The 27,540-nt window shown below is 45.5% G+C and overlaps 2 protein-coding genes across 2 annotated transcripts in view; both read left to right on the top strand.

Annotated features, from left to right (window-relative positions):
- Window positions 1-20,683, top strand: part of LOC134860840 (R3H domain-containing protein 1-like) — a 34,601-nt gene extending 13,918 nt beyond the window's left edge. Inside the window, exons 5-27 of the mRNA XM_063877675.1 lie at window positions 420-509; window positions 2,941-3,064; window positions 4,346-4,424; window positions 4,526-4,585; window positions 5,107-5,247; window positions 5,653-5,761; window positions 5,946-6,041; window positions 6,383-6,408; window positions 6,694-6,747; window positions 7,173-7,399; window positions 8,645-8,914; window positions 9,035-9,192; window positions 9,673-9,795; window positions 10,368-10,733; window positions 10,842-10,977; window positions 13,685-13,842; window positions 13,967-14,100; window positions 15,829-15,932; window positions 17,201-17,382; window positions 17,893-18,046; window positions 18,252-18,349; window positions 18,432-18,516; window positions 19,460-20,683. Coding sequence (XP_063733745.1) covers window positions 420-509; window positions 2,941-3,064; window positions 4,346-4,424; window positions 4,526-4,585; window positions 5,107-5,247; window positions 5,653-5,761; window positions 5,946-6,041; window positions 6,383-6,408; window positions 6,694-6,747; window positions 7,173-7,399; window positions 8,645-8,914; window positions 9,035-9,192; window positions 9,673-9,795; window positions 10,368-10,733; window positions 10,842-10,977; window positions 13,685-13,842; window positions 13,967-14,100; window positions 15,829-15,932; window positions 17,201-17,382; window positions 17,893-18,046; window positions 18,252-18,349; window positions 18,432-18,516; window positions 19,460-19,752 — 3,267 coding nt within the window. The 3' untranslated portion in view covers window positions 19,753-20,683. The remainder of the gene's footprint in view (window positions 1-419; window positions 510-2,940; window positions 3,065-4,345; window positions 4,425-4,525; window positions 4,586-5,106; window positions 5,248-5,652; window positions 5,762-5,945; window positions 6,042-6,382; window positions 6,409-6,693; window positions 6,748-7,172; window positions 7,400-8,644; window positions 8,915-9,034; window positions 9,193-9,672; window positions 9,796-10,367; window positions 10,734-10,841; window positions 10,978-13,684; window positions 13,843-13,966; window positions 14,101-15,828; window positions 15,933-17,200; window positions 17,383-17,892; window positions 18,047-18,251; window positions 18,350-18,431; window positions 18,517-19,459) is intronic.
- Window positions 20,684-21,151: 468 nt separating this feature from the next.
- LOC134860839 (uncharacterized) lies at window positions 21,152-24,273 on the top strand. The gene is made up of 3 exons (XM_063877674.1): window positions 21,152-21,446; window positions 22,326-22,420; window positions 22,505-24,273. Exons 1-3 carry the CDS (start codon window positions 21,248-21,250, stop codon window positions 23,684-23,686), a joined length of 1,476 nt encoding a protein of 491 aa, XP_063733744.1. The 5' UTR covers window positions 21,152-21,247; the 3' UTR covers window positions 23,687-24,273.
- The last annotated feature ends 3,267 nt before the right edge of the window (window positions 24,274-27,540 follow it).

Genomic DNA, 27,540 nt, shown 5'->3' with positions numbered 1-27,540 from the left:
TGTGCACTTGATTGCGTTGGAAGTTGTACCCGTGTTTCCTGTAAAGCCAGTTGTCATGTAACCATTGCTCCAGTTGTTTTAAAATGCGATCAGTGCAGAGTGAATTATGCCTGGAAATACAAACCGTTTCAAATGGACATCGTGCTTGCTGCATCGCTGTTGATATTACCCCGAGAAAATGCTTACTGTATTTGTTATTTGGAGTTGTTTTGATCCAGTTATCTGAGAAAGTGTGCGCTACAGTCATCACTCGGGGTGGGGGGGGGAATATTGAAATTTGCTTGCAAGAATCGATCGTGCTCGCTGGCTGTTTCTCTTTTGCTTGTCACTGTGATGATATTGATGCAGATCTGTGTGTGTGTGTGTGTGCATGTTTTTTTTAACTGTGCCCACCTACCTGCAACCCCCTCCCCCCTTAGTCCAACACCAGGCTAAAGCTGGTGCGGAGCCTGGCAGTGTGTGAAGAGTCCTTTCCTTGCCCTAGCCCTGAGCCTTCAGCAGCACCTCAGGTAACAACCTCTGAGTGTTTTCACTTAAGAGAGTCAGCTTTTACTTTGTTCCGTGGTGAAATATTCTCATGGTATCCATACCGTGTCGTATTGATCAATACTGAAGCTGAGCAGTGTTTCGCTCTAGCTACTCTAGCCATGACTTGCTATGCTAACGTTAGCTCGTTAATGCTATCCTGCAGCTAGTAGTGGAGAGCATGCATTTAAATGAAACTGCATCAGGAACTGAAAAATATGTTTGAAACAAAAAGATTAACAAAAAAAGCATGAAGATAAAATGCCAGCACATCCCAAATCCTGCTCATGTGCAGTAAAGTTCATCCCAGTCACCTCCAAGTTCTTCCCAGACACAGCCCCATTCATTAATCTATAAGCCCCCATGCATGCTCCGAGGTGCTGACCAGGGATCAGTTCTCAGTTTAAGCTCATTACAGCAGAGCAGCTACACCTCTGATGCTTGAGTTAGCGGCCTTCGTCTGACAGCTTTGATTAAACACCTGCCTGTGGAAACATCACATCATCAAAAGGGAAAGTACAGAACAGCGGGCCAGTTTGCTAAATCATCTCTTCTGTTTTTACGATGTATCTCAGGACGAAACCTTCCCCCTTCCTCCCCTCTCTGATCGAACTTTTCTCCATTACATGCCACTCTGCACACAAACACACACACACACACACAGGTGTTTTCCAGGCGGTTTCAGCCAGTCAGCAGCGAGCTCCAGAACCAGAGGGCGGTGTTATTCCCACAACAGTCTCGCATCGTCTGCACTCACACGACGTCCTGTATTACCGCCATCAATCATGTCGGGGAAATTACAATTTCCACACGTCAGCTACAGAGAGCCGTGGAGCGCTCTAATTGAATACTCCTGATATTTCCCCCGCTACTGTTATTGGGGCCTGCGGAGGAACCTGGAGGGGCGAGGTAAAGCAATAAAAGAGGAGAGGAAACACAAATGGAGTACAGCTTCCCCATTCAGACCTCTTGATTATAAAATCTGAACATTCCCACTTTATTGTCTGTAATGTAAGATTATGGGACATGACAAAAGGCTGTATGGATTTATGGGCTGTCCAAGCCATCACTGGAAAAAAAAAAAGCGACACACACATCGTACGCCTTGGCTGTCAATTCCAATCAATGGGCGCAGTCGAGGGCTTCTGAATGCACTTTTTGTTTTAGACTGACACCACGTTCATTACGTATTCAGGGGACCGTCATTTCCCCGCTGTTTTTCTTTTATCTCGAGGTAAATGGATGTCAGGAAACAAATGAGGCGGCTTGCAACAGCTGCACATCAACCGGGCGGCTTCCACGTGATGGTGGCTTTAAGTAGCAAACATCAGCGCTTCATGCCAGGAAAAAAAATCCCTTTTGCTTTGACGAACACACACCAAACACATGCACACATGCACACACACACACACACACATGAACTCGCTGTCACTTCCATGACACGCCATCCAAGGCTCATTTTCGCTTTTTCTCCCGGTCTCGCTCAGGCAATTAGTCAGTCACGTTACTCATTAGCATATTACATTTTCACATATATTCAGTGAACGCTGCGTCTCATTATGTCGCCTCGCAGCTGTTACAAGGATCAAACTCCTGACCTTTTTCGGTTATGAGCCTCTCTCCCGCCACTAGGTCACCCCTTCCCTCACTCTTACTTCATTCATCCATTTCTCACACACACACACACACACACACACACACACACACACACTCTCTGATGTTAGCTTCCCCAGAGTTGTGTTTAATCCACTTACAGTGCACTGGCAAACCCTCTCCTCTTTTCAGCTTTCCTTTCAGCCTTTTGTAAAATTGCCTGAAAAGCAAATCAGATATGTGTGTGTGTGTGTGTGTGTATCTGTGTGTGTGTGTGAGAAGAAGGAACACGACTGGGTTGATTCAAGGCAGTTTTTAATAGGTCTTGCGAAACATCTTCTACTCGGTATGGTAGATTTTAATAATTTTTACCGTTGGAGAACTCCTTTTTCTGTCAGATTTTGGAGAATAAAATGTGCTGCTTTCAGGGTTCAAATCCAGGTGGTTTAATTAAAACGGGCTAATCTGATGGATTAACTGCCATTATCATAAGGAATTTATCGACACCAGTGCATGAGTACCAGCAAGGGGAGTTTATTAAATGTCTAACGGGGTCATCCTTTGCCCAAGCTGTTCTCTAATTAACATACAACCTCAGGGTACACCGTACAGATCTAAATGCCTCCTACTTAATGCCTCCGTCTCACGTCTGGTCGTCCATCAGAACACACTCGGGTCACATTTGGTGTTTGAAGCTCTGACATTAACCGCCGTATGCAATCCAGCGTTTAATAACACATCAGCAAGATCTGCTTCACACTCTTACCTGTGAATCAATCAGTTTTTCAATCTGTATTTCCTCCCCCCCCCACACACACACAGGATGAATTTCTCCTGCAGCCCTTTGAAAAGGAAGACCGAGCCTCACAGGACCAAGCTGAGAAAGAGGACAGCTGCGATAAGGTGGAAAAACCTGAGAAAACGCAGAGAAAAATGCTGTCGAGAGGTGAGGAAATGCAATTAAACCCCTCCTTTATTTATAGATTTTGCTTCAGGTTTTTAGAAATTAGAGTTTAATTTAAAATGCACATCTTTACCTTTTCTTATTCATACATATTGTAACATATTGATGTCCTTGATGGGAACCTTGGTGAACAGATTTGCAGTCACAGAAGCCGAAAGCTTTCCATTAACACCTCCGCTTTCTTTACATCATCAACACCTGGGGCCTCATTTATAAACATTGCTTACTTCCAAACCGGGCGCTTGAAATGCAGGTGCTTTTCCCATCCCAAAAGTGTAATCTAAACCGACAGAACTTTGCAGGAGCACATCTGAAAAAATGAGATTAAATATCTATAAGTTTATAATGTTTGAAGGCAAACTGTTGAAAAGCAACCGAAGGCTTTGCTTTAATTACACTCATCACACAATGCATGTCACCCAAACAAAGTACAGCCTTCTAATAATTATATCTTTTACCGTGTCACGAGGAACAGCCAGTCCTGAACTTCTTTTTTAATTTCCCCCCCGGCACAGCAGCCCCTCCAGCATGTCAAAAAGCACTTCTCCCTTTTTAAATGATATCTCATTATGGGCCGATAATTGGCGTGATTCAGTTAATTGCGACAAGCTCAAGGTGTTAAGCAATTATCCAGGATTCCCACGGGCGAATAAAGGTGTCTGCTTCCCTCTGTGGAGCAACACCACTGATGAGGCAGTGGCCAATTATAGAAACCAGACACCCACCGGGGGGAAAGTGTCCCCTGACTCCCACCTATGGGTCCCATCCTTTGTTTGTGCACAGGAACATGGATTTTTTTCCGGGTTTCAATTTCATTATCGAGCCACTTTTCTCATATCTTAAATGGTTCAGCTGGCAGCGCTCTCTGCCGCCGATACAGGCTGCCAGATTTTCCTCCCATTGGTCACACCAATAACAAGCAATGTCACCCTCAGCGAAGTTTCTCACACACACAGTTGAATGACAGGCTGATTAAATAGCAGATTATTATTCAAAACGGGCAGTTGATTAAGTATTCATCATTAATTTGGCGAGTTAACGGGCTGGAACATCTCAAGATCCTAATTATTCATGTAAATATGAAATATATTCGGTGTATAAATAGTGTCTTGATGACATTTAAAGGAGGAAGCTCTTGTTTTGAGCAGTGAGAGGAGGCCCCTAGAGCAACAATTGAAACCTGGAAGTTGTGACCCTCTCCGGTGCATTGCCTTGCTTTTAAAGGTTGCATCATTGATGGTTGATTTGTTTTCCCTCGGTTAGATTCCAGTCAAGACTACACAGACTCCACTGGCATAGATCTCCATGAGTTCCTGGTCAACACACTGAAGGGAAACCCCAGGTACACTCAACCTTTCTGGAGTTTCTCATGACCTAAAAATATAGATTTTTAAACCCAATATGTCTTCAATATGTCTCTAAAACTGTGTGTTATTTATCCAGGGATCGAATCATGCTCCTGAAGTTGGAACAGGACATCTTGGACTTCATCAGCAATAACGAGTAAGAAGTATTCATGTAGCTTCACTTCACTGAACACCGTATCACTGGGGTTTCAATCAGAGGAGGAGAACTTAATTAGTGAAGACAGCTGCAGTAGCTTAAGACAGGATAAGAACTTGTAAAATATTCTTCCAAAGAGAGTACAAGCGAGGGCTGTGTTTGATGTCACAAAATGAAGACGAGCAGATGTTTAATTTGCCGCTGCTCTGTAGGGGATAGCCCTGTTTGGAAATCACATCACTTTTAATAAGGAGTCTGAGGCCTTACTCTTGGCTTTGGTTATCAAATTCTCATTTTAGTATCTCCTGGAAGTCTGAAATATTTAGTTTGGATCATTTTTTAATGGAGCTGTGTAGGTGTAGAATTACAGAGGGCTTTAGGCTGTCCTCCAGTGACCTCAGACGTGCTTTGAAACATTTTCAAAACAAACCCAAGAGTTATCCTTACAAGGTAAAGCACCAGAGGACTTCTCATTCCAGCTTTACTCACCCTAAAACCCACACTTGTGTGTCTCCCTGCAGGAGCCAGAAGAGGAAGTTCCCGCCCATGACGTCTTACCACAGGATGCTGCTGCATCGAGTGGCCGCCTACTTTGGCATGGACCACAACGTGGACCCTAGTGGGAAATCAGTGGTGATCAACAAAACCACCAACACTAGAATGTGAGCCTCTCTTCGGACTCAGTGACTTAATTGAGTGGTGCAGGGATGACATAGTTTTGTGGTAGCATCACAAGGGCTCCCTCGACAAAAAGCATGGGAATTTTTCATTGGATTTTGGTATTTTGCAGAAAATAAAACACATTTTAGAGATCTTAGCCTCTCGAAACCATTTACATGCACTAAAACCACAAAAAAACAGCACGAGCGAACCAGAAGTGGGAAAATGCAAAGTCATTTCCCGGGTTTTGGGACTCATTCCTGCACCACTCTCCCTTTGCCGTGTAGCTGCTGCATTCAGAGAGTATCCTCTCCTGCGTGTTGCTTAACATATGTTGCTGTCAGCCTGGAATTAAGTCGCCACTAAAACTCCTGTGAATCCCCCCCCCCCACCTCCACTATCAACAGACCCGATCAGAAATTCTCCGAGCACATCAAGGATGACAGGGCGGACGATTTTCAGAAACGCTACATTCTCAAACGAGACAACTCCAGCTTTGATCGGGAAGACAGCACGGTAGGGGTGTGTGTGTGTGTGTGTGTGTGTGTGTGTGTGTGTGTGTGTGTGTGTGTGTGTGTGTGTGTGTGTGCACCAAGCTGTCACTTTCATTTCTGACATGTTTGTAAGAGTGGGACAATCTGGCGTCTCTGACATAGCTGCTAAAGAACTGTGTGTGTGTGTGTGTGTGTGTCCTTTCCAGATCCGAATGCGTTTGAAAGCTGACAAGAGGAGCAAATCGATGGAGGAGCGGGAGGAGGAGTACCAGCGAGCCAGAGAAAGGATATTTGCACATGATGTGAGAGGAGCTGTTTGTGTAGGCGGGGAGGGAGAGGGGGTGTGTGTGTGTGTGGGGGGGGGGGGGCGCCATGTTGTGTCGTTTCTATTCATGTGCAAATTCAGAAGATTTCTTGCTACCAATTACCACTGCTGGATTTATGCATTTTTATTTTAGACCCTCTGATGTGCAGCCAAATCTATAAAGTCAAATTTATAACCAGACCTCTAAGTCATCTGACAACACGCTCTTTTTTCTACTGGTTTCTATCATAAATTGGGGAATTTTTAATGCTAATGCAAAGATAAAAGTACTGGAAATGATCTCCTGGAAATAACTGTGGTTTTCCTTCCCTCCTGCAGGGAGATCACTTCATACTCGATAGAAGGTGAGTAGTAAAATCACATTCATCTCACGGCCACTGACTCTGCTTCACTCGTCATTGAGCAATAATTCCCTTCCAGAAAATGCTCTCTGATACAGATGATAAACTGTCCGTTAATTGGGCAAAGTAGAACCGATTACAGCTTCTTAAAGTGTACCTTAAGTCTTCACATAGCTCCTTTTTTTAAAGACGTTCAATCACTTTTATAGTTTCCCTGTCAGAGCGGCAATTAGAGTTTTTTGAAATCTCATTTAGTCGGCGCCTGTAACACCTTTCTCCTCCCTCCAGTGCTCAGGATGAAGGCGCATGCATGAGCACCCAACAGAGGCGGCAAATGTTCAGGTAGGTGCACCCCCCCACCCCCTCCCTCTCCCGTCACACGCCATTCAGCTCCTTTCAGAGGAACCGCAGGCGCAGAAAAAACCCTTTGAATCGCCGTCTGCCTTAATCGGCTCGCTGAGGAGCAGGAGTGCTGATCTGAGGATTTGTTTCCTCCGCTCAGAGAAGCTTCTGTTTAATAGGATTTTCTGCCCATGTGGGCCGGCCTGTTCCAACCAAAGCCTGCCAATTACTCCATGAGACCGGGTTATTCTCTCTAAAATCCCCTCTTTCATTGATGGTTAACTTTGTGTGGCCATAAATACACAAAAGATAACAGATAGACCTTTATTGATTGATTTATTGATATTGATCTCATGGAATACAGAAGCACGCACTTCAGTTTTCTAATTATCACGGTTAATGTAAATACCTCTGGCCCTGTGCAGGTTGCGGGCCGGCCGATCAGGCGCCAGCCGGCAGAGCAGCTCGGAGACGGAGCCGCGGCACGGCGAGCCTCGGCCGTGGAGCAGCACCGACAGCTCGGACAGCTCCAACCGCCTCGCCCCGCGGCCCGCCATCACCAAGGCCAGCAGCTTCAGCGGCATCTGCCCCGGCCTCGTCCGCGGGGACTCTACGGCCAGCAGCAAGAGCACCGGAAGGCTCTCAAAAACAGGCAAGGGAGGCGGGGAATAAAGCTGTACTTATAAGGTTCAGATTCATAATTAAGAGTCTAGTAATATTCTGCCATCTACAGTTTTTTATGGGATTGCTTTCCGAGAAATAACATCCAAGACATGCAGCTCTTTTACTAAACTGAGGCAGATTTATGTTGAGTTCTGAATGAAGATGCAAAGAGTTTTATGAGCCTGTATTTCATTCAGAGGAAAGTCATTGTAATTAGAGAGCAGACCCTGGTGAATCGACAACTAAAATAGTCCTTTTGCACATTGAGTCGAGTCCTCTCGGGCTCCCGAGGACTCATCAGAGCAAACGTTGGTTATCGTGGTCAATAAAGTCTGCAGCCGGACAGCTGTCAAAACTATGGTGAGGCGTGCAGCAGGGTGAAACCCAGCAGTGAGGAGTTGCTGCATTATGTATTAGCGTGACGGTGAAGGGCCTCAGATGACGTTACGCTCTCTCCACGATGCAGGTTGTCTTCTTAATTTCGGGGAATGCAGGATAAGGAGTCCATTTAGTTCCCTCCCTCTGTCTGGCATTTTTCTATTTTTGCCCATCTCCTCCCTTTCTCCCCCTCAGAGGTGCAGCAGCAGCTTCTTGCCTGAGCAGTTTTCTAAGTTGTTTACGAGGCGGCTCGCTGCCCTCCCTTTTGTGTTTTGGGAGTATAAGTCGAGGAGACATCGTGCCGTGTTCTCCTTCGCCTCAGATAACCTCTCCTCCCAGCCGCCTGCACGCAATCTCTTTCTGGGAATACAGGCTGATAGAAGATGAAGGCCACATTCCTCTCCATCTTTTCAAATGAAATAGTTTATCGTTACTGTCTTCATAATTACAATTCGATAGTATCTTTCAGTTATTATTTTTCCTTTATTCTGAATCCAAAGGGAGGGACATTAATGAATAGTTACATTAATTGATTTCCACATCTTTAGAACTTCACTGTGATTGGTTTGCAGCCACAGAATTAAACTCAGCCATCTCAAAAACACCAGATTGCCACCAACCTCCTCCCATAAACTTCTTAGCCATTTATGCACGACACTCTGTGATTATACAGGGAGAAGTGCATCACAGACGGCGCTCAGAGACCAGTTTCTACATCAACAGTTGGCCTTAAGGACCAGCATGCAATGCAAGGAGCATGACTGCTTCATTATCAACTCTTTCCACCCACTAGCAGGCTGACAGCGATCCGTTAAAGCTCCTCCTTGTAAATGCTTTTGCTCGTGGCTCTCCTCAGGTTCCGAGTCGTGCAGCAGCGTCGGCTCCTCGTCCAGCTCGCTGTCCCGTCCCCAGATTTCCCTCGTCGTCTCGGGCCAGTCCTGGTCCAACGTACCCAGCGCTCCCTTGATCCACCCGGCACCTGACACTCGAGGCCCCGGGCACCCTGAGATGATCAAGAGTGTCCCTCCGCAGCCACCGCCCGCTACCGACGCAACAAACTACTACGTGTTGCCGCTGGAAGCCTCAGGGATCCCACCTGGCAGCGTGCTGGTCAACCCTCACACAGGTGGGTGAAGATGGGGGTCCTGTCGTGTGTGTGTGTGTGTGTGTGTGTGTGTGTGTGTGTGTACGTGTGTGTTTTTCCCATCGCAGTGGTTTTATGTCTCTTATGAATTACTTTCGACAGGCAAGCCTTTCATCCACCCCGACGGCAGCGCTGTGGTTTATAATCCGGCCTCCAGCGCCACGGGCAGGAACCCTCAGCTGGGGAAATCCCCACAGCAGCCAATCCCTGCCCCTCCACAGCAGCAGCTGCAGCAGCCGACCAATAACATCCACTCCCAGGTCAGTGGGTGGGGCTTCATTTACACACTTTTATGTAGAGACAAAATTCCTCAATTTATGTCAGAAAATGTCCACTCCAGTGATGGTGATGCCTTTACATGTCTTGTGTTTGAAGTCCAGAAGCCAAAGATGTTCACTATAATGAGATATTAGATTGAAAAAGCAGGAAATCTCCGTATTTATGGGACTGAAATCAGTCTGCTATTTTTTGCATGAAAAACTGTCACTAACTTCACTTACTAACTCTGATGGTTGGAGCTTCACTTAGCCACTTAATTGACTTTCTGATAAACCCCTCCCACAAGCAGCTAATTGGCAAATTACAAAGAGTTTAAGTACGTAAAGAACATCAGTCCTTCCTCATCTTTTCCACCTTTCAGTGTCTAGTGAAGCTCCCACCGTGCTACTAACTAGCATCCTTCCTTCTGTCTCATCTCCTTTCCTTCTGTCCGTCCTCTCCTTCTTCCCTTCCCTCCTCAGCCGATCTGTCCTCCTCTCCAGCTGTCCTCTGAGCCTGTTCACAACCCGACGGTGTCCTATCCTCTTCCTCCTCTTCCTCCTTCTCAGTTCCTGCCCGTCTGTGCTAACCAACAGTACACTGTGGTACAGAAACTCCTTTCTTTCCATCTTTATTATTTCCTTTCGTTTCCAATCCCAACTCCTGTCCCTCCTGCCTCGTTAAGAGTTCATTTCTAGACTTTTTAAACTATGAAACTGACATCTTAAGTAAATCTCACCTTTTCAAACACCTACACAACTGATTATCCCCCCACTTAACGATTAATTTTTGGAAAGGTGTGTCTGAATCCAGCAGGAGCCACATATATAGATCATGCATTCACTTAACCTCATTTCTGACCTGGTTCTAGTGAAAGACTTGCCTCTGTGACTAATTATGCCTGTGGAAAGTTCCATTAATATTTAATTCATCACCAGATGTTGCCGCTGAATAATCCATGACTAGAAAAACTACTACTTTTTTCCAACATGTGACCTGAACTGGAGATAAATATTCGGCTTTAGTGTCCGCAGACAGGGTCACACTTCGTTTAGAGAAAGTCAATTAGGAATCAGCTGACTGTCCCCTGGTGGTCCTTCTGTATTGATCCATATTCAGAGGGTTAAAGGAATACTTCACACAAAAAATGATTTCTAACACCGCCTTCTCTCTGCAGCCTGACGCCCTGAACGCCCAGTTTGGTCACATGACTCTGGCTCAGCAGCCGCCCGGCGACAGCGGCGCATCGGCTCCGGACGCCCGCCACTACCCGGCATTGTACCACCACCACCACCACCACCCGCCCTCCATGCTGCTGCAGGGAGCTCCTCCTCCTCCTCAGCAGCAGCAGCAGCAGGTTACCAGCTACATGTTGGCGGGGCCATCGGGGGGGATGCTGCAGGGTCAGCCCATCCCGCTCCCCACTCCGGGCCCCAACCTCGCATATCCCAGCTCCACCCCGGGCCCCGCTGCTTTCCCTGGGGCGGCGCTGAACCAGCAGCTCCTGCAGCAGCACACGTACATCCAGCAGCCTGTGCAGCAGGTACGGGGCGCCTTAGTCACATGACCCATCAATTCAATTAGCTTTATTAGCAAAACAATAATCACATGCAGTCTGATGAGTCGTTAATCGGTGTGTTGTTTCCTCCAGATGCAGTGTTACTGCTCATCAGCCCACCACCCCCACTGCTCCCCCCAGCAGCAGCAGCAGCACCACCACTACCGGCCCGCCATCAACCCGCTGCCCTATAACTGCCCTCAGAGCCAGAACCTGCCCCAGCAGCAAGGTACGAACACGTAAAACATTTGAAATCTTAGAACATTTGACTGTCAGTGAGGCTGAATGTAAGGTAAGGTATTAAGGCGAGGTAAAGGAGGACAAAAATTGACAGATTTTGGATTAATTTTTTTATTATTTTTGATAAAAACACAAAATGGAGAATAGTTTAAGCTACTAGCAGTAGCACAGATACTAAAAATCTGACTTTCTCCAAATATTCCACCTTTTTTCTTGACGTTTTAGACTTAGAGTAGTAAAATACAACAGATCTTAGCACTTATTTTCCCTGTTCTGACTGACCTGGTGAGATGGACTCATTTTAACACACTCAAGGTCCTCTATTAAAACAAGTTTATTCTACACTTCTCACTGAATCCAAACCAAGGTTGTGTTTTATGACGAGTGCACCTTGATGCCAAACATCCTTCACTTCCTCCCGTGCTAAACCGAAGCTTCTTCAAACATGGCTTTGAAATAGAAACATGGTGGAAATCAAAGAGGAATCAAAGGAGGTTTTAATGAACGAGGTCTGCAGCCTCTGATGTGAAGCAGCAGATTTTTCCTTGAATATTTAGACTCCCATGTTGTCAGGAGCAAAGCCCAGCCTCGCTGCTACATCAATACTCTTCCTCTTAGATAGTTTCTATTTGTTTTGGGATGTTCCTCCACCAGGGAGCTGAGCAAACGGTCCGACGGCACTACTGAAGGACAAATATTTCTCCCTGTTTTTCCTCTGTTTGTTTGTTTTTTGTTTTCTGTCTCCCCGGGAGTCTTCCACTTGATTATTCTGCTCCTTCTTTTTCCTTCGCCACAGGAGCTGAGATTGTTAGCTCCTGCTCGCTCTTCCTCACACACACACACACACCCCTCTTCCTTAACTACGATTGCAGCGCTCACACACACATATCTGTGTAAGTGGCTGCGGCACTAGTCTGTCATCTGTAGGCTGCAAATGCGGCTTCCCTGCTGGGGACCCGGGGAATAGACAGCGGACAAATGAAGCTGACCTACAAAGGCAAAGGACAGCAATTATTTCTCAAGGAAACGGCACAAAAAAATGACTCCAGCGCCTCGTGTTCCCTTCTGTTTTTGCATTAATTAAAGTTAAAAAAAGACGTATAACCCCAACTGAAGGTGAAGATATAGTAGCATGGGGTAGCACACACAATAAATAAGTATCAGTGGGAATTCTCCGACGGGTGAATGTTTCCCCCGCCTTGCATCAGGCTGCAGCTTCAGTCATGGTCATTCTGGGAGAGCAGCTTGTAATTTATGTGACGGGATTAGCATGCGTCTTCCTCACTGTTTGGGGGAGCTACAGTTCCTTAGCATTACCAGAAAGGAAAATGGGGACAAACCAGTGGAAGTTACGTTAAAGAGAATTGAATTGGTGCTGGCAGACGGAGCTGAAATGTCATTAATCGGTTATATAAGCTTCTCTTGTTTCAGGATTTGGCTGCTTTTCCTTGTCTTTATATAGCTTTAGGTTATGAAGGAAATAAAGGTGTGAATAAGGGTCTGAGGGATGAGATATTCATATAATTCTGACATTTCTAGACCAAATGATTACGTAAAGGATATGTTAAATCATTTTTGATGCAACTCTACTATAAAGGGTCAACCCTAAGATATTTTGAATCAAATGAGCAAATATTGACATGGAGAGAAAGCAGACAGCCAGGTTCAATCACAGTATCTGTTTTGGGTCGATCCTAGTCGTTTTATGAAGATCGATTTATCGGCAGCACGCTGAGCCGGAGAGGCGGGATGCGGGGCCGGGACGCTGTCTGAGAGACCTCTATGAATCTCACAGTGAACCGGTCTCTTTTTCAGCCCCTCCCTCCTCACCTCGGCAGCAGGAATGAAGGATGGAGCGTGTGCGCCACAAACTTCCTTTTTATAATTGGTCTCAGCCCGGCCTCCCTGGACGCTCATAATCCCCCGAGGTGCGCAAAACTGTCATCGACACTCTCCTGATGCGAGGCAATTCCCCCATTTCCTCGCGTGCCGCCTGGAATAAAATGTTTGATATTAGGGTCATTTCATGCTCTGTTTGTGAGTGAAGGTGGGAGAGATGAGGATGGATAAAAATAGACGCTCATTGTCTCGCTGTACTTTCCTCCCCGGGGGCGGCAGGCTGTAAAGACACCTTCACAAAAGGACGTCCTCTCCTTTTTGTCCCTTGGATTACCACATGTGTGTGTCACGAGGGGACGGTATTTTTTCAAATGTCTCTCATTGTCACCTTGACATTTAAGAGGCCGATCCTCCCCCTCCGGCAAGGAGTACGCGCCACCATTTCAGGCCGTTTTTGGAAAATGGACGGATAAGTGTGGCTTCTGATTTCTTGTACTCCTCTAAATGGGTTTTAAAGTAGTGCTATAGAAATGTGTTTCCACTCTCTGTTTACCAAATAAGTCGCTGGAGTGGAAGTTGCAGGAGCAGCGACCGGGGCTGCAGGCTGAGGCCACCACGGGCTCAATCAGATATATTGACTTTCTCATTTATTCCAGCACTGCTTAGCTGCTCCTCCACAATCTTTCAATCTGCTGCTGCTTCCTTTCCTATTCTTCTGTCGACTCATTTCTATTAGAGTCAATGAATCTTGATCTTTTTTTCTTGTAGAGTCTTGATACCAGGTCTCAGACATCCTTCTGTCTCGAGCGTCTTTTCTCTCCGTCACAGCGTTGTGCCTCTTCTCATTTTCGCCTCAGTGCACCAAGCCATGATGCCAAACCCGGCGTCCAGCTACCAGACCATAATGGGCATGCAGCCAACCTCCAACCTCGCGCTCACTGGCAACCAGCAAAGCAATATGGGCAACCAGATGCAAGGCATGATGGTCCAGTACCCTCCAATGCAGTCTTATCAGGTATTTGGATGATCAGTGTCAGATTTAATATCACCCGTGTGGAAATGAGCTCATTTTGTTTTTCAGCATTTTATTCATTGTTTTTCTTTATTTGCTGGTTTACCTGCTGATGTTGTCCCTGCAGCAGGTTTCCATGCCGCAGCAGACTTACCAGCAGCCGGTGTTCGTGTCCTGTCAGCCCGGGCAGGGGGGGGTGGCAGTCGCCGGCATGCAGCCCTGCTACAGCCTGCTCCCCCCCAACCAGCACACCACCATGAGGTACCAGAAACTCGAGCAAAAATCATGAAAAGCCATGCATTTATTCTCAGATGTAAATAGAAATGTGTGCATTTTACCAGCAACCCATGAAACAGAAAAGGAAAAATGACACATGAGTCACTGAGGATTGTTTGTTTTTGGTATATTTGCTCAAGACTTTAATGAAAAATGATGTATGTTTACAATAATAAACATATACAGTATTAGCAAACACAATTTAGGATGGTTCCACACTAAACAACGTGTCATTTCTTTGAAAGAAATGCATTATTTGAGTTGCAAAAGTCTTTTGTGAGGAGCATTTATGTTCAGCCTTTTTAGAACGACGGGTTGTAACAGCTGAAGAGGCTTTAAACGGGTTCAGATGGAGTCATTATCTCGCCTGTGGATGTGCTCTGTCTCAGAAAGCCATTTGCAGGTGCTCAATGCCGTTTCTCACTCCTGAAGGTGCTTCTTATTTATAGACATAACAAGCCTGACGAGTGCATCCCAGAGCGCTGCCGAGCCAAGGTCATCTTTGTTCACTGTGGGCGAAAAAATGAAGTTATTACCACCGTGCTTTCAGTGTTTCCTGTCTGCGTGAAGCCACTTTTTTGAGAAGCTTTTTCTCCTGGTGTGAGCGCCGGGCTCTCATTATAAGCTGATTGATAGAACTAGTTCACAGAAAGCAAAACATGTAATTAGTTCCTACCTCCACGGACCCAATCAATCTGGATAATGGTGAGCGGAGCACTACTGGGACCGGCGTGTGCTCGTAACAAACACCAGACATGAGGCAGCCATGTTCGCAGTCATCACCTGCAGAGGAACAATGCACACACACACACACACACACTTGAGGAGAGGTCAGTCCCTCATTGTCCCAGCTGTGAAATGAGGCTGCTTTAGTAGGGCAGTCGGAGGAAGTGATTTATGCTGCAGCGTCGGGCTGGCTCAGGGTTTTCCCACGAGGCCCGACTGTCCACCTGCAGCCTGCTTCTCCGGCAGCTGCAGAAGAGTCCCTGCAGGCAGGTTGCTTACCGAGCAACACGGCTGCTTTGCACACAGACTTAAAGTTAAATTTCAAATTTAATATCCCCAGCTGCAGCGCTAAGATCTCAACAGATTTACGTCTGTGCAGGTTTAGGAGGGATTTACCAATCACTTAGGTGTGAGCGTGCTCTGCTTTCTCCTCCATCTGAGGCGCCTGAAGCACTTCTGCTGACGACTTCATCGACGTTTAGACTTCATACGGCGCATCTGCTTATCTTAGAGACTGTTTTTTTAACGTTAATCCATCTGTCTTTTTTAAAGGTAAATGTATGATGTTGTTCAGAATTATGCAAGTCACAATTAATTTCATGGTCGATTAATCTTTCCATTATGTTTTTAATTAACAGACGTGTTGTTTGCTCTATAAAATGTCAGAATGTAGTTGCTCCAAGCCCAAGAGGATGTTCTCAAATGTCTTTACAACATCAGAAAACAATTACTAAATCATTGCAGCAGATAACTTGTTTTTACCGAGCAACAATCCCAAATAAAGGTGTATTCAGTTAATGATTTTAAGTGTAATTTTGGTCAAATAGTAAGAAATAAATGTCTATAAATTCATGCTAGGCTAGGCATTAATGCACCCCACCTTATAATCTTGCATACCTTGCCAGTTAGAAGCTTCAAACATGTGAGAATGTGCTTTTAAGTAAGTCTCAGTTTACCCTGTTGTTAACCCCTTGGTGTGTTCCTCAGCTCCACAGTGAGCTTCCTGCCGGCGCAGATGATGGAGCAGCTCCAGTTTCCTCAGACCTCGTCGCCCTGCGTCTCCCAGCAGCACCCGGGCCAGCAGTACGCAGGTACGCTCGATCAGGATCCAAACACGCGGTTCTGTTCTTCAGGATCACACGGGGAACACTCACTCCCTCACTGCGTTCCTGCACCACTACAACCCGCGCTTCCTAGTGAAATAATCTTGACTGTGCCGCTGTGTCTCCGTCAGAAGCGGGATTAGATTTACACTGCGGATTTTCAAAATGAGAAAGAGTGAGGCGTGGCGCTGACAGCCCCCCGGGGGTTGGACAAGTGAAAGCGATTTGCACGTCCACCTTTTATCCTTCTTTTCACCGGAGCCGGTTGGTCTACCTCTGCAAATACACCAAACAACTCAGGGAAAGTGTTGTTTGGTGCGGGGATAAATGATCTAATACAAGGTTTTATATGAGAACTGTTTCACTACGGGATTATCATAAACCATCCACAACACATTCATGCTTTAATGCAGTAAATAAAGCACAAGAGACTGGTAATATGACTGCTTTTGGTGATATATGGGGCTAAGTGTGATGGGTATATATATTAGGAGACAGATAAAACTACCACTAAGTGAATTAACATAAATAAAGAGTGATTCAGTAAGTTTTAAGTAATAAATCCCTCCATTATAACTCTTCTCTTCATGTCTTGGCCTTTCCGAAGGGCTCGTGCTGTCCAGAGGCCCAGGTGGGGCAGTCTCCTTACTAATGACCTTTATTATTCATGCCTGATTATTATGGGCGAGCATTGGAGGGAGCCATCATTTCCCAGCCGTCAGTAATGAGGTCAGATAAAGGTCTCACCTACAGCGTCACCAGTAAACATTGTTAATTGGCTCGGTCCAGAAATAAGCTGCAGATTAAGTCCAAATAGCCGTTGTCCTTGATACTGTTGTCGGGTGATAATTCATAAATCAACACGGGGCGTCGGCCGTGCCAGGTTTACAATACGCTTTCCACCTAATGTGAGCTTCATGTAAATGGAAATTAATTAAACGAGGGAGGGGATTTATGGGGCAGAAGCTTCTGAAACCCCCCTGATTGCTGAGGTTTTTATGCGTCATAAGATAATGTGATCATTGCGGAGGGGATGGGATGTTATAGCCGCCGCGGATGTGCCCTTAAAATCGAGGCACTTAGAGTCTAATTGCGTTTCCACTGAGGTGTGCAGCCGAACAAAAGAGCAGTTTGATGCATAAATGACGAGTTTATATAATGAATTTAACACAAATCTGGTGTCCTTGTCCCCTTATTTGCTCCTCGTCAACACAGCGTTTGGATTCCAGCTTGTGTTTTTCCATTTGTCTGTGCAGGGTTGTTACCCCCGGCTCCCGGCGGCGGCATGGTGATGCTGCAAATGACAGCGCCCTCCTGCCAGCAGCCCCGGGCCCCCTCCCCCTGCCAGCGGAAGCAACCCAGCCACAAACACCCGGGGCCCGAGCACCAGCGCAGCCGCAGACCCGCCGAGCTCCTGCCGCCTCCAGAAAACACCCAGGTACAAACGCTGCCCGTGTGCAAAGACAAACCCCTCTCTTCCCAAATGTTCCTGAGCTCCTTCATAACCTTATCAAGATTTAATCAGCTCCAGAGGTTTGGACTTTTCCCCAAATAATGTTAAAGTAAATTCTACATTTGCTCAAGCGATGTAATGCAGTACGTGTCAGAAAGTTAAGACGTTTACACGAAAGCAATTTGAAAGCCAATTTAGTTTGGTTGTCTGAGGCTGACAGTGATGCCAGGCTTGCCTTCCTGCGCTCCAGGCGGGTTAAATGTCGCCGTAAATAGGCTCAGCAAATGAAGTCGGCGCTGGCGTAACCTGAAAACGAGGAAGGAACAGTCCTCAGCATTAGGGCGTAATGGTACATTAAGGGGACTAATGTGGATGGGACGGTACATTAAAGCAACACTGGAATGGCTTTGAGAGGGATCGCAGCCGTTTGCTTTTTTTGAATGAAAGTGTTTTTGTTCTTCCCTCGTCTTCTTCTCGCCGGTGTGTTGTGTGTAGAGCAGCCGGCCCTTGTCTCGGGCCCTCACTCCCTTGCCCGGCCAGCCGCCCAGCGTCAAGGGCCTCCCATCAGGCATTACGTCCATCCCTGTCATGGCCCACCACCCGCACCACCCCCCGCCGCTCCCTACAGCCTTCTGCCACAGTGGACAAGGTCAGTCTGAAAGCAGTGATGGCAGGATAGTCTGAACCTAGCCCTGCCTCAATCCTGAGTGTGCAGAGATTTCTTGCAAGCATTTTGGTTCTGTAGAGGAAGCTGTCACACAAAAACATTTTTACTGAAGCAATCACAAATGTTTTGAAGTAAATTATTTACCCACTTTTTTTTGTTGATACCTTGTTGTGTTTTGTCCGTAAAGGTGAAGCACACTACTCTCTACTGGGCCAACCTCTGCAGTACAAACCCTCCATCAGACCTCCGCTGATCCACACCGCCCACATGGTGGCCAAACACCAGGTCAGACACACACTCACACACTCCTGAAATATTGTTCGAGATATGGCATTTCAGATCAGCTGATGACCTTCTGTCTCCTCAGGGTCCACTGGGGATTTGGCGAAGCGCTCATGGGAGGAAGGCCAGCAGAAAACCTCTGTCTTCAGATCTCAGTGTAGGTGAAGCAGGTAATAGGAAGTCCAGAGGGAGGCATTAGTTTAGTGAACCTCCAGGTCATGTTAAGTTCATAACACCCAGATTTGACCTTCCCCGTACACTAAGAACCACTAAATGCTCATTTTAGATCTTAACTTCAGCCAACCCAAAGAAAACGATCATATCTTTAATGAGAAAAAAGCTGCTGTGCACATTACCCGAAATAACACCAGGGCTTTGTAGTGTCAGAATATGCTTGCCGCGCTCCGTAGCTGAAGAGGAGAAGTGTGTGTGTTTGTGAATGTAAGCAGAATAAATCACAGACGGGGCAGATCTCACACCTGGCAGTGCAACCTGCAGCCCCGGCGGTATTGTGCCGACAGAAATGTGCTGATGATTTCAAATATGGCGTAAAGTTTTTGCACGCAGCTAGGTATTTTTTCCGCGTTATTCAGGTGCTTTAGTCAATCATATCAAGGGTGCATCAGCAAGGAGGGGCTGCGCACGCTGCCTAGTGTTTTGTGCATTAAATGAAAGTAAGACGGTTCATGAATCGCTTAAACTGCGGTTATATAGATTTAACGTCAGAAAATTGTGATAAATGTCCTTCCTATTGTATTAGATTGTCCAGGGAGATATTCAGTTTAATACCAGAGAGGAAGTATCTGTTATTAATTGCATTTTTCTGGCATTTTGCATGAAAAATGTCTTAATTGGTTATCATAATAGTTTGATAATAATGTGATCACTGCACGGGAAAGTTCTACCTTAGAAAATCTGGAAACTAGGAACAAAACAGCAGTCTTCTTTTGAGTGACACTGTGACTTATTCGACCGACCTTCCCCCCAAAGCCTCTCCCTGACAGCAGCGTTTTATTGAAGCCTCCCGATGGTGTAGCTCTGATTCCTCTCCTCACCCATGGCAGTTGTTTGTATTTACCGGCTGCTCACAGTGCTGTCTGTGTGTGTCTGCAGTGAGCAGTCAGATCCTGGAAGTGACAGATCCTCCGGAGGGGATCAGCTGTACAGACTCACACCACCTCCTGGCAGACCTCTGCAAAGGAGGCCAATTGATCCAGCGGCTGTCGGACCATCGGCCCCGGCTGCGCAACACCACCAGGGACGCTCCCGGCGGACACCTGGCCTCATCATACTCCATCTTTGCCATGCTACCCTCCAGATACGCCGGCCCGAGCAGCACGCTCCACCACAGGACTAGCACCGGACACAAAGGGGGGCGCTGCGACTCGGACTCGGCCGGCTCATAGCTGCTAAGATCCCGGTGCGTCTAAGGAGCGCGCCACGAACGCACATCGAAACCACCTGCCTCTGCTGCCTCAGTCTGGACTGTCACGGTTCACAGACTCTGTCCAAAATCAAAAGCTAATGTTTTGAAGAATGAATGTTCACTTTTTATTTTGTTTTACTTCATTTTATCTTTCTTTTCCTGGCCAAAAAGGTCTGAGGTTTGTTTTTTTGAAATGCGTCCGTTGACCATCTCTACTTTAAATTTCTAGTTTGCTGTTTCGAAAGTGTTTGGAGAGCTTTTGGATTTTCTTTTATAAAAGCAGGTGTGTGCATCATATCGAGCTAACAGTAAGCCAACTGGTTCAACAAGGTTTTTGTGAAAATTGGGGCTCCCCTACCATGTGATTGAATCCAAACTGAGCGTTCATATCAAAGCAGGCGTCATGTTTTATTTAATGTCCATCAATAATTCCATCATCTGTTGTCACTGAAACTGAGAAGCGTTTATCCACAGGAATGACTTTTCTCTTGTACAACATGCTCCCAACAATAGCACACAGCAGCCCATACAATAATACACACTGAATAATAGATATACTACCTGAATTATTTACAGTCACTTTTATACACAGTGAATGTTGGATTTGCACTGAAGTGATGAAACGAGATGGAGATTTGATTGGTATCGAACTGGGCCTGGATTTGTTTTCTTTTATCGACCCCCATCGTTCCTGTTTGTTGCACTCGACCAGGCCACTTTCTTTTATATTTAATTAAAATGTTTATATGCACAAGAAAAATGCAAACGAGTGTGTCGCTCTACTTGGCTTCTTCTTCTTCTTCTTCTTTGTTTGGGTTTTGTTTGTGTGAATCATGAGAGGTCGCTGTGTCTGGTGTGGCTTTTTTCTTTCTCTTTCTTTTGGTTTGACTCTAATAAATGTTTGCACCACACGTGTTTACATACCTTTTTCCAGTGTTTAAAGGTGCGCAATAATCTGAAAGTAGTATATAAGGAATCCTAATTCCTTTATCCGTCCCAGAGGGGAGATTCCAGCAGTACAGATGGATGAAAAAATATATAAAATAACACACTATTAAATAAAAAAGGCGTGCACTTGGTATTTAAAATAAAAAAGGTGCACATTCAGGGGTAAGTAAGCAGTATTTATATAATAAGTAACATTATAGTACACTATGAGATACACTAAAGAGTGTATTAAACAGTTTCCTTCATGCAAAATGTTCCTATAGTGTGAGGAGGAAGAATAGCAAAAATGATGAGGTAACTATCATTACTATCATTTTCAATATGAAATATAGAGAAACAGGGACCCCTAGTGGAGCTCTGCAGTTACCAAATCATGCAACTAGCCATGCACAGCAGAGTGAAAGCGAAACTTACTCTAATGTATCAGAGAGTGTGTTCATAGCGACAGCCCGGGGTTTATCGTGGAGGGGAAAGGCGCCTTTAGCAGTTAGCTGAGATGCGCGCTGGGCTTCGTGTCTGCAGCCGAAATGGAGACAGATTCCCCAGAGGAGGAGAGGACCGTGGTGGTGTCCGGAGTGCCCGAGGTGTTGCCCGTCAGCAGGATGATAGACAAACTAACAATTCACTTCCAGAGCTTCAGAAAGAGCCATGGAGGAGACGTGGGGGTCGTCCAGTCCCCCACCAACATGCAGGGAGTCGCTTTTGTCACTTTCGACAATGCTGAAGGTAAATCCACCTCTACTGAACACAAGCTACAAGCTGCTAACTGTGTGTGTGTGTGTGTGTGTGTGTGTGTGTGTGTGTGTGTGTGTGTGTGTGTGTGTGTGTGTGTGTGTGTGTGTGTGTGTGTGCGTGTGCGTGTGCGTGTGCGTTGTGATTAGTCTCACTTCTAGGAAGCTAAAGTTAAAGCCTAATAAGTTAACAATAAACGAGCTGTTTTGTTGCAAGCAGCTCCAGTGTGTGCATCTCACACTTGAGAGTAAATATTCAGCTTATTTTAACAACACTTCCTGCTGTACTTAAAGTGTAAACACTTAAACATTTGAATCAAAATAGAAATCGTGTTCACCTCTCAGAGGTAGTGACAGGAAATGATATATTTCTTCCGGTAGTGCATCCTCAATATCACAAAGCGATCATTAATAATGCTATATGTCGGGCTGGCTTTTCTTTAATACTGTAATGCATGAATATTTTAAACAGTATGTTTTAGTTTACTGCACCTGTATGCAGAAATACAGCTGCAAACTGATGCATACCAATGAGAGTATTTGTGGAAACACCTTCAGGGTTTTCCTAAGTTTTCGTATTTATTCACATTTATTCAGTTATTACACTTATTAGTTCTGACTGGCGGTAAGTCATAAGCAGTGACTAGATATTTAAATGCATAAATGCCTTAAACCAACTCCAGTCATTTCTGAATTTATCTCCTGTATTATGCTTTAATTGGTCCCAATGGGACCCACTTATAGTACAGTATATATCAGACATTTATCTACAGTATAATGTCAGCATCAGACTGGTAATGAGGAAGCTATGTGTCATTACTGAATGGCTCTATGATGTTCACATTATAACATATCAGTGTGTTTCTCTGGGCAGATGCAAACAGGGCGCTGCAAAAGGAGCAGCAGATCATGACGGACGATGAGTTTCCAAAAGAATACCTGCTCACGGTGTTCCCCTTCACTCCAGATGTATGATCACTTTCTGTTTGCATGCATAGGGCTGTGCTTCTTTCCTCGGATGATGTATAAGATTAATGTGTTCTTGTGCTGCAGGTGTTTTTATACGTCTCCAGCGCTACAGTTGATCTCTTGGTATTCGGCAGAGATCAGTCGTTGCTGATTCAGAGTCTGCGTTCAGCTCACAGGTCGATACGTTTCCAACCTTCGCCTGAGAAGAAGGAAGCCATCATTGAAGGGCCTTTCACCGCTGTCCGGACCCTGAGACAGGACCTCATCCTCAGGGCAGAAAGACTTAAATCCTCATCCCAAACAGCTGCCGTCAAACTCAAAGAAATGGCTCCTAATCCCAGGGTCACATCTCCTCACAGAGGGGCTGATGCTAAGCTCAAACCAGAAAGTGCGAACTGCTTATCGCCTCCGCTGCACACCACAGGTGAGGAAACCCAACACCTGCACTCAAATGCTAGAACTCCTTCCCCGAGGCGAAAAGCTTCCCATAAGAGTGATCGGCTCGAAATGCCCACAGAATACAGGACAGAGCAAGTGGAAACCAGCCCCAGTCCAGTGCAAATTTCAAGGAATAGACCGTCCTTACAAGGCCTGGAGCTGGAAATATCACCAAAACAGTCAGGAGTAGACGGTGTTTCAGAAAAACGCAGCAGACCAGACAGGGTTTCAGCGGCTCAGATCAGAGGACAGAGTCAGACAGGCCGCAGCAGCAGTGCTGACTATCTGAAGGAATCAGATCAGAACAACCCAGCCACTACCGCTAAGATCCAGACCAGACTTAAACATGTCTCAAAGTCCTCCAAGAGTAGCACTGGGGACACAGTTGCAGCTGGTCCCAGGGATCAGGAGGATACGTGCATCTGGGTGGACTCCTACATATTCAGATACATCAAAAAATTTGACAAAGAGGAGTTTGACCGTATCTCCAGAGAAGTTGATGTGTCCGTGCACAGCGAAGGCACCGACCTCGTAAGGATAATGTTGACCAAGAGGCCAACATCCACGGTCTCACGGCTGCAGATTGCATTAGGAACACTCCAAATAATGGTGGAGGTTAGGAGAAAGCTGTTGAGAATTCATCAGATCGACTTCAACAAGAAGGACAAGCAGAGAGTGAGACAAATCTGCCAACATGTGAACGTCCTGCACGCAAGAGTTTTATACATGATAGGGGACTCTTGTGTAATAGTCATTGGCTACTCCGTTTCATGTCACCTGTTCTGTGAAATGGTGCAGGAGAGACTAAACTCAAAGACCCTCGAATAACGTAATAGATGGAGTGACTGCAGTTCTATAGATGACCACACGGTGGCAGCATTGTACTGCATTTTGCATCCACAAAACCAGCTCCTGCACAGTGGGTCTGAAATCAACTTAAAGTTAAGTTAAAAATGACTGGCACAGTTTGGATCCCCCTGTTAAACCAACACATATTTTTTATTACCCTGGCTAATAATCAGACTCATATGAGTTAAAAACCCTGTATCGAAGAACTTCCTGTCTCTAAAACCCAGTTAAACATGCTTATTAAATTAAAAGAATCAAATGCTTTGCTCCTGTTTATCCCTGAAATGTTTTAGTCATTTTGAAGTTGATTAGTTGTGTATTTATAGCTGACAAAAACGTGGAAAAAGTGGAAAATACTCTTAATATAAAGTAAATGTCTAATTTGATATTGTTATGTGTATAGATTTCTCCTTAATTGACCAAAATTGTAACAAAAGATTTGTGATAATTGTACATTTTGCATCTCTTCATGTCTGTTTATTGCATCTCTGTGATTATATTTGCACTTTTTGTAGTTGTTTTGCATTTCTTTGTGGTCGATTTGCCTTTTTTTATTAAAACTTGTAAAACAGAAAATATTTGCACTAATTACATGAACTAAGGAAGCTTCATGGTGATTTCTATTAGTAAAACATGTGTCCTATCACCAATCAATTGCCTCTTTATTGAGGCTTTATGGCTTGAACATTTCCCATTGTGTGCTTTGCCAAAACCAGAGACCACCATCGAGCAGTAGGGGGCGCTATGACACTTCCTCCAATATGGTAAAATGAGGCAAAAAATAAAATAGAGACAGTGGAGCTGCTCACTGGAGCTATTATGGAGGCTGGGTTTGGCAAGCAGGGTGCAGATTGGCAGGCAAATGTTGTCAGTTGGACGTCCCATTATACGCCCCCTCCCCCTCCACACACACACACACACACACACACACACACACACACACACACACACACACACACACACACACACACACACAGTGCCTCACCTTCTCCCAGGGAAACACTGATCCGAGCATGTGATGTGTGGAGATGCTCGGTGAAAATCTCGTTGTGTGGAGAGCTCTCTTTTTTTTGTCTGCGATTATGCAAATGAGCTCGCTCCACAGCCTCTGTAATTGATTCATTATGTAAAAATAAGCCACACAACCATAATGAACACACACAAACACAAGACAATCACTCATCTCCCAGACACACACACACATACGGACACACACACACACTCTTGTTGTTACCATAGGAACATAGTGGAAGAGGTTGCCGAGCAGCAGCACTGGGCGTTGTTAGGGGAAGCTCTCGAGTACAATGCATGGAGGACGGAGGAATTACATTACAGCAGAAGAACCCTTAATAAAGACTCTTAACACACACACACACACACACACACACACACACACACACACACACACACACACACACACACACACACACACACACACACACACACACACACACACACACACCTCCCTGTCATCCCTTCTTCTTGAACAATTACCCATTATTTAGGGCTGGGGGGCTAGTGGTAAAATGGAAAGGAGGGTCAACAAGCAGAAAGCATGCATTTGTTTTCCTGAAATGGTCCTCCATTACATCGCTTTCATCCTATCTCCTCATTATGCATAAATATAACGGGGTAATTAAATACATTTTGAATATATTACACATGTATGACTTTCATGATGGAGGTCAGAAACAGAGGAGGAGGGCTGAGTGTCTTTCTGAGGACGATTCCACAGAGGGATAGCTGAACAGGGAGGGAGGAGGGACAGTCACCTAAACAAACAAAGAGGCGAAAAACAAATGTAAAGAAGACCAAAATAGACGCAAAACGACCATTTAAAAAATACAAAATAGCCAAGCGGACGTAAAATAAATGCAGACGCTTAGAGACTAACAACAACCACAAAGAGATGCAAAACAATCACAACAACACAAAAGAACCTGAAGAGGGGCAGATCAACCACCAGATGATGCAAAATCCTCACAGGTTCTCAACACACAACCACAAATTGACACAAAAACAGGAAAATTACCACAAAATGATCAACAGCGATACCTTTACCCCCCCCCCCCCCCCCCCCCAACCCCCCCAAGTGTGTGTGGTCATGTTCAGACACACATCCTGGAGGTCAGAGGTCGTGCAGACAGGCGTCATATTTTGAGGAATGTTGCTGCTGGTGATGGATTGTCCTCCTCAGGCGATGGTGTGTGTGTGTGTGTGTGTGTGTGTGTGTGTGTGTGTGTGTGTGTGTGTGTGTGTGTGTGTGTGTGTGTGCATGTCACAAATTGAGTCTTAATGATTCTCTTTACACACCATCACCCTGCCCAGGAGGGGGGTTTTGGAGTTGCACCGCCCCCCCTGCTGTTGTACGGGGTAAGGGAGATGTGATGGAAGAGCCTCGTAGGAGAAATTGGGGGCAACAGACCCCAAAACGGTTTGTGTGTGTAAAGCCGTGGAAAAAGGATGACTTGTGTTTAATTGGTCTCGCAACACACGAGCCGTAATGTAAACACACCGAATCCCCCAGACGTTCAGAAGGTGACCCACGAGAGACGGAGGATTAATGTGCAAAGTGTGTGTCCTCAGACTCCTCTGATCCCATTTACTGAGGAGATTATTTTACTACAAACACTTTCCTATTCTCATCTTTATGCACCAGCCTTTCCTGCCTCTCCCACTCTCCTCCCTGCACACCTGCCTCTCATCAGCAGCTCTGCACACCCATGCACAGACAGCCAGACATGCAATGCAAAGAGATGTGATGGTGTCCTTTAAAGATCCTGCTGTACTCCCTCTTCATCCTCCCCATCTGCACAGCCTCCCTCACGACTTGATGCAGGAAGTGTCGGTGTAATTATCATCCTCTCTTCTGGGTGTGAAGAAGAAACGCGAGGGCCTGTTAAACCTTCACACCGCAGGCCGCAACACACGGCCGCCACATGTAGGCCCCCCTGAATACAGAGTACTTTGCACGTGGACATTTAAAGACAGGGGGGCTGTACTCTAGCTAAAATGATTTCCTATGCATGTAAACAAGAGCTTCTGGCACTACAGATCTCATTGCATTGTTTTTGGAGCGTGATTCAGACCTTGTTGTCGTTCCTTTGGGCCCTAATTCTGCAACTAGGAACTGTTTTATTGTTTAATTACAAATATAACTCCAAACTCATTTGAAGTTCCTTCTTGCAAATGCCATAAAATTCACTTGTGTGACGTCACACAACAAAGGAAGTTCACATTGTAAGGAGTAAACCATCAACTAAAAGACAAAGTTAGGTATTTAATTTAAATAATGCTTGCTTTCTGCAAGGGTCCATATGTTTGCCGATGAGATTATGGAGCTGGGAAGGTTAAAGTTAATCAAATTAGTTGTAAATATTCCCGCTGACGGTCCATTCCTTGTACATTTGCCAAAGCATTAAACCTTTTTCTTTTTCAGGCAAGGTTTTGTTTTGTTGTGCACCTGGAACACTTGCAGGGTAGCTAATGGTAATTTCTTTTTCCCCAATAACACACACCATTAACAGAGTCAATCTGGGCTCAAAATGCCAATTATGAACATTTGCAATCACTATGAACTCTGAAAAGCAAATCAGTTTCAGGCTCTGTATTGGAAATATACTTTGCTGCATCGTCCCTGTCAAAAAAAGACAGAAAAACAACCCCTTACTGGAGAAAGGGAGGCAGTAGTTGGTCCCAGTTGCAGGATAAATGGCTGAACTGGTTCATTGACTGCAGCCGGTCCAAAATATCATCTGATTGGTTATGCTGCCAAGTGGGAGACATTCTCAATTTCATCCCTCATCTCTCAGCTCCATTAGCTGACAAAAGAC

This window comes from Eleginops maclovinus, chromosome 24 (genome assembly GCF_036324505.1).
Source record: "Eleginops maclovinus isolate JMC-PN-2008 ecotype Puerto Natales chromosome 24, JC_Emac_rtc_rv5, whole genome shotgun sequence".
Lineage (NCBI taxonomy): Eukaryota > Metazoa > Chordata > Actinopteri > Perciformes > Eleginopidae > Eleginops > Eleginops maclovinus.
This window is presented reverse-complemented; position numbering and strand designations above follow the sequence as displayed.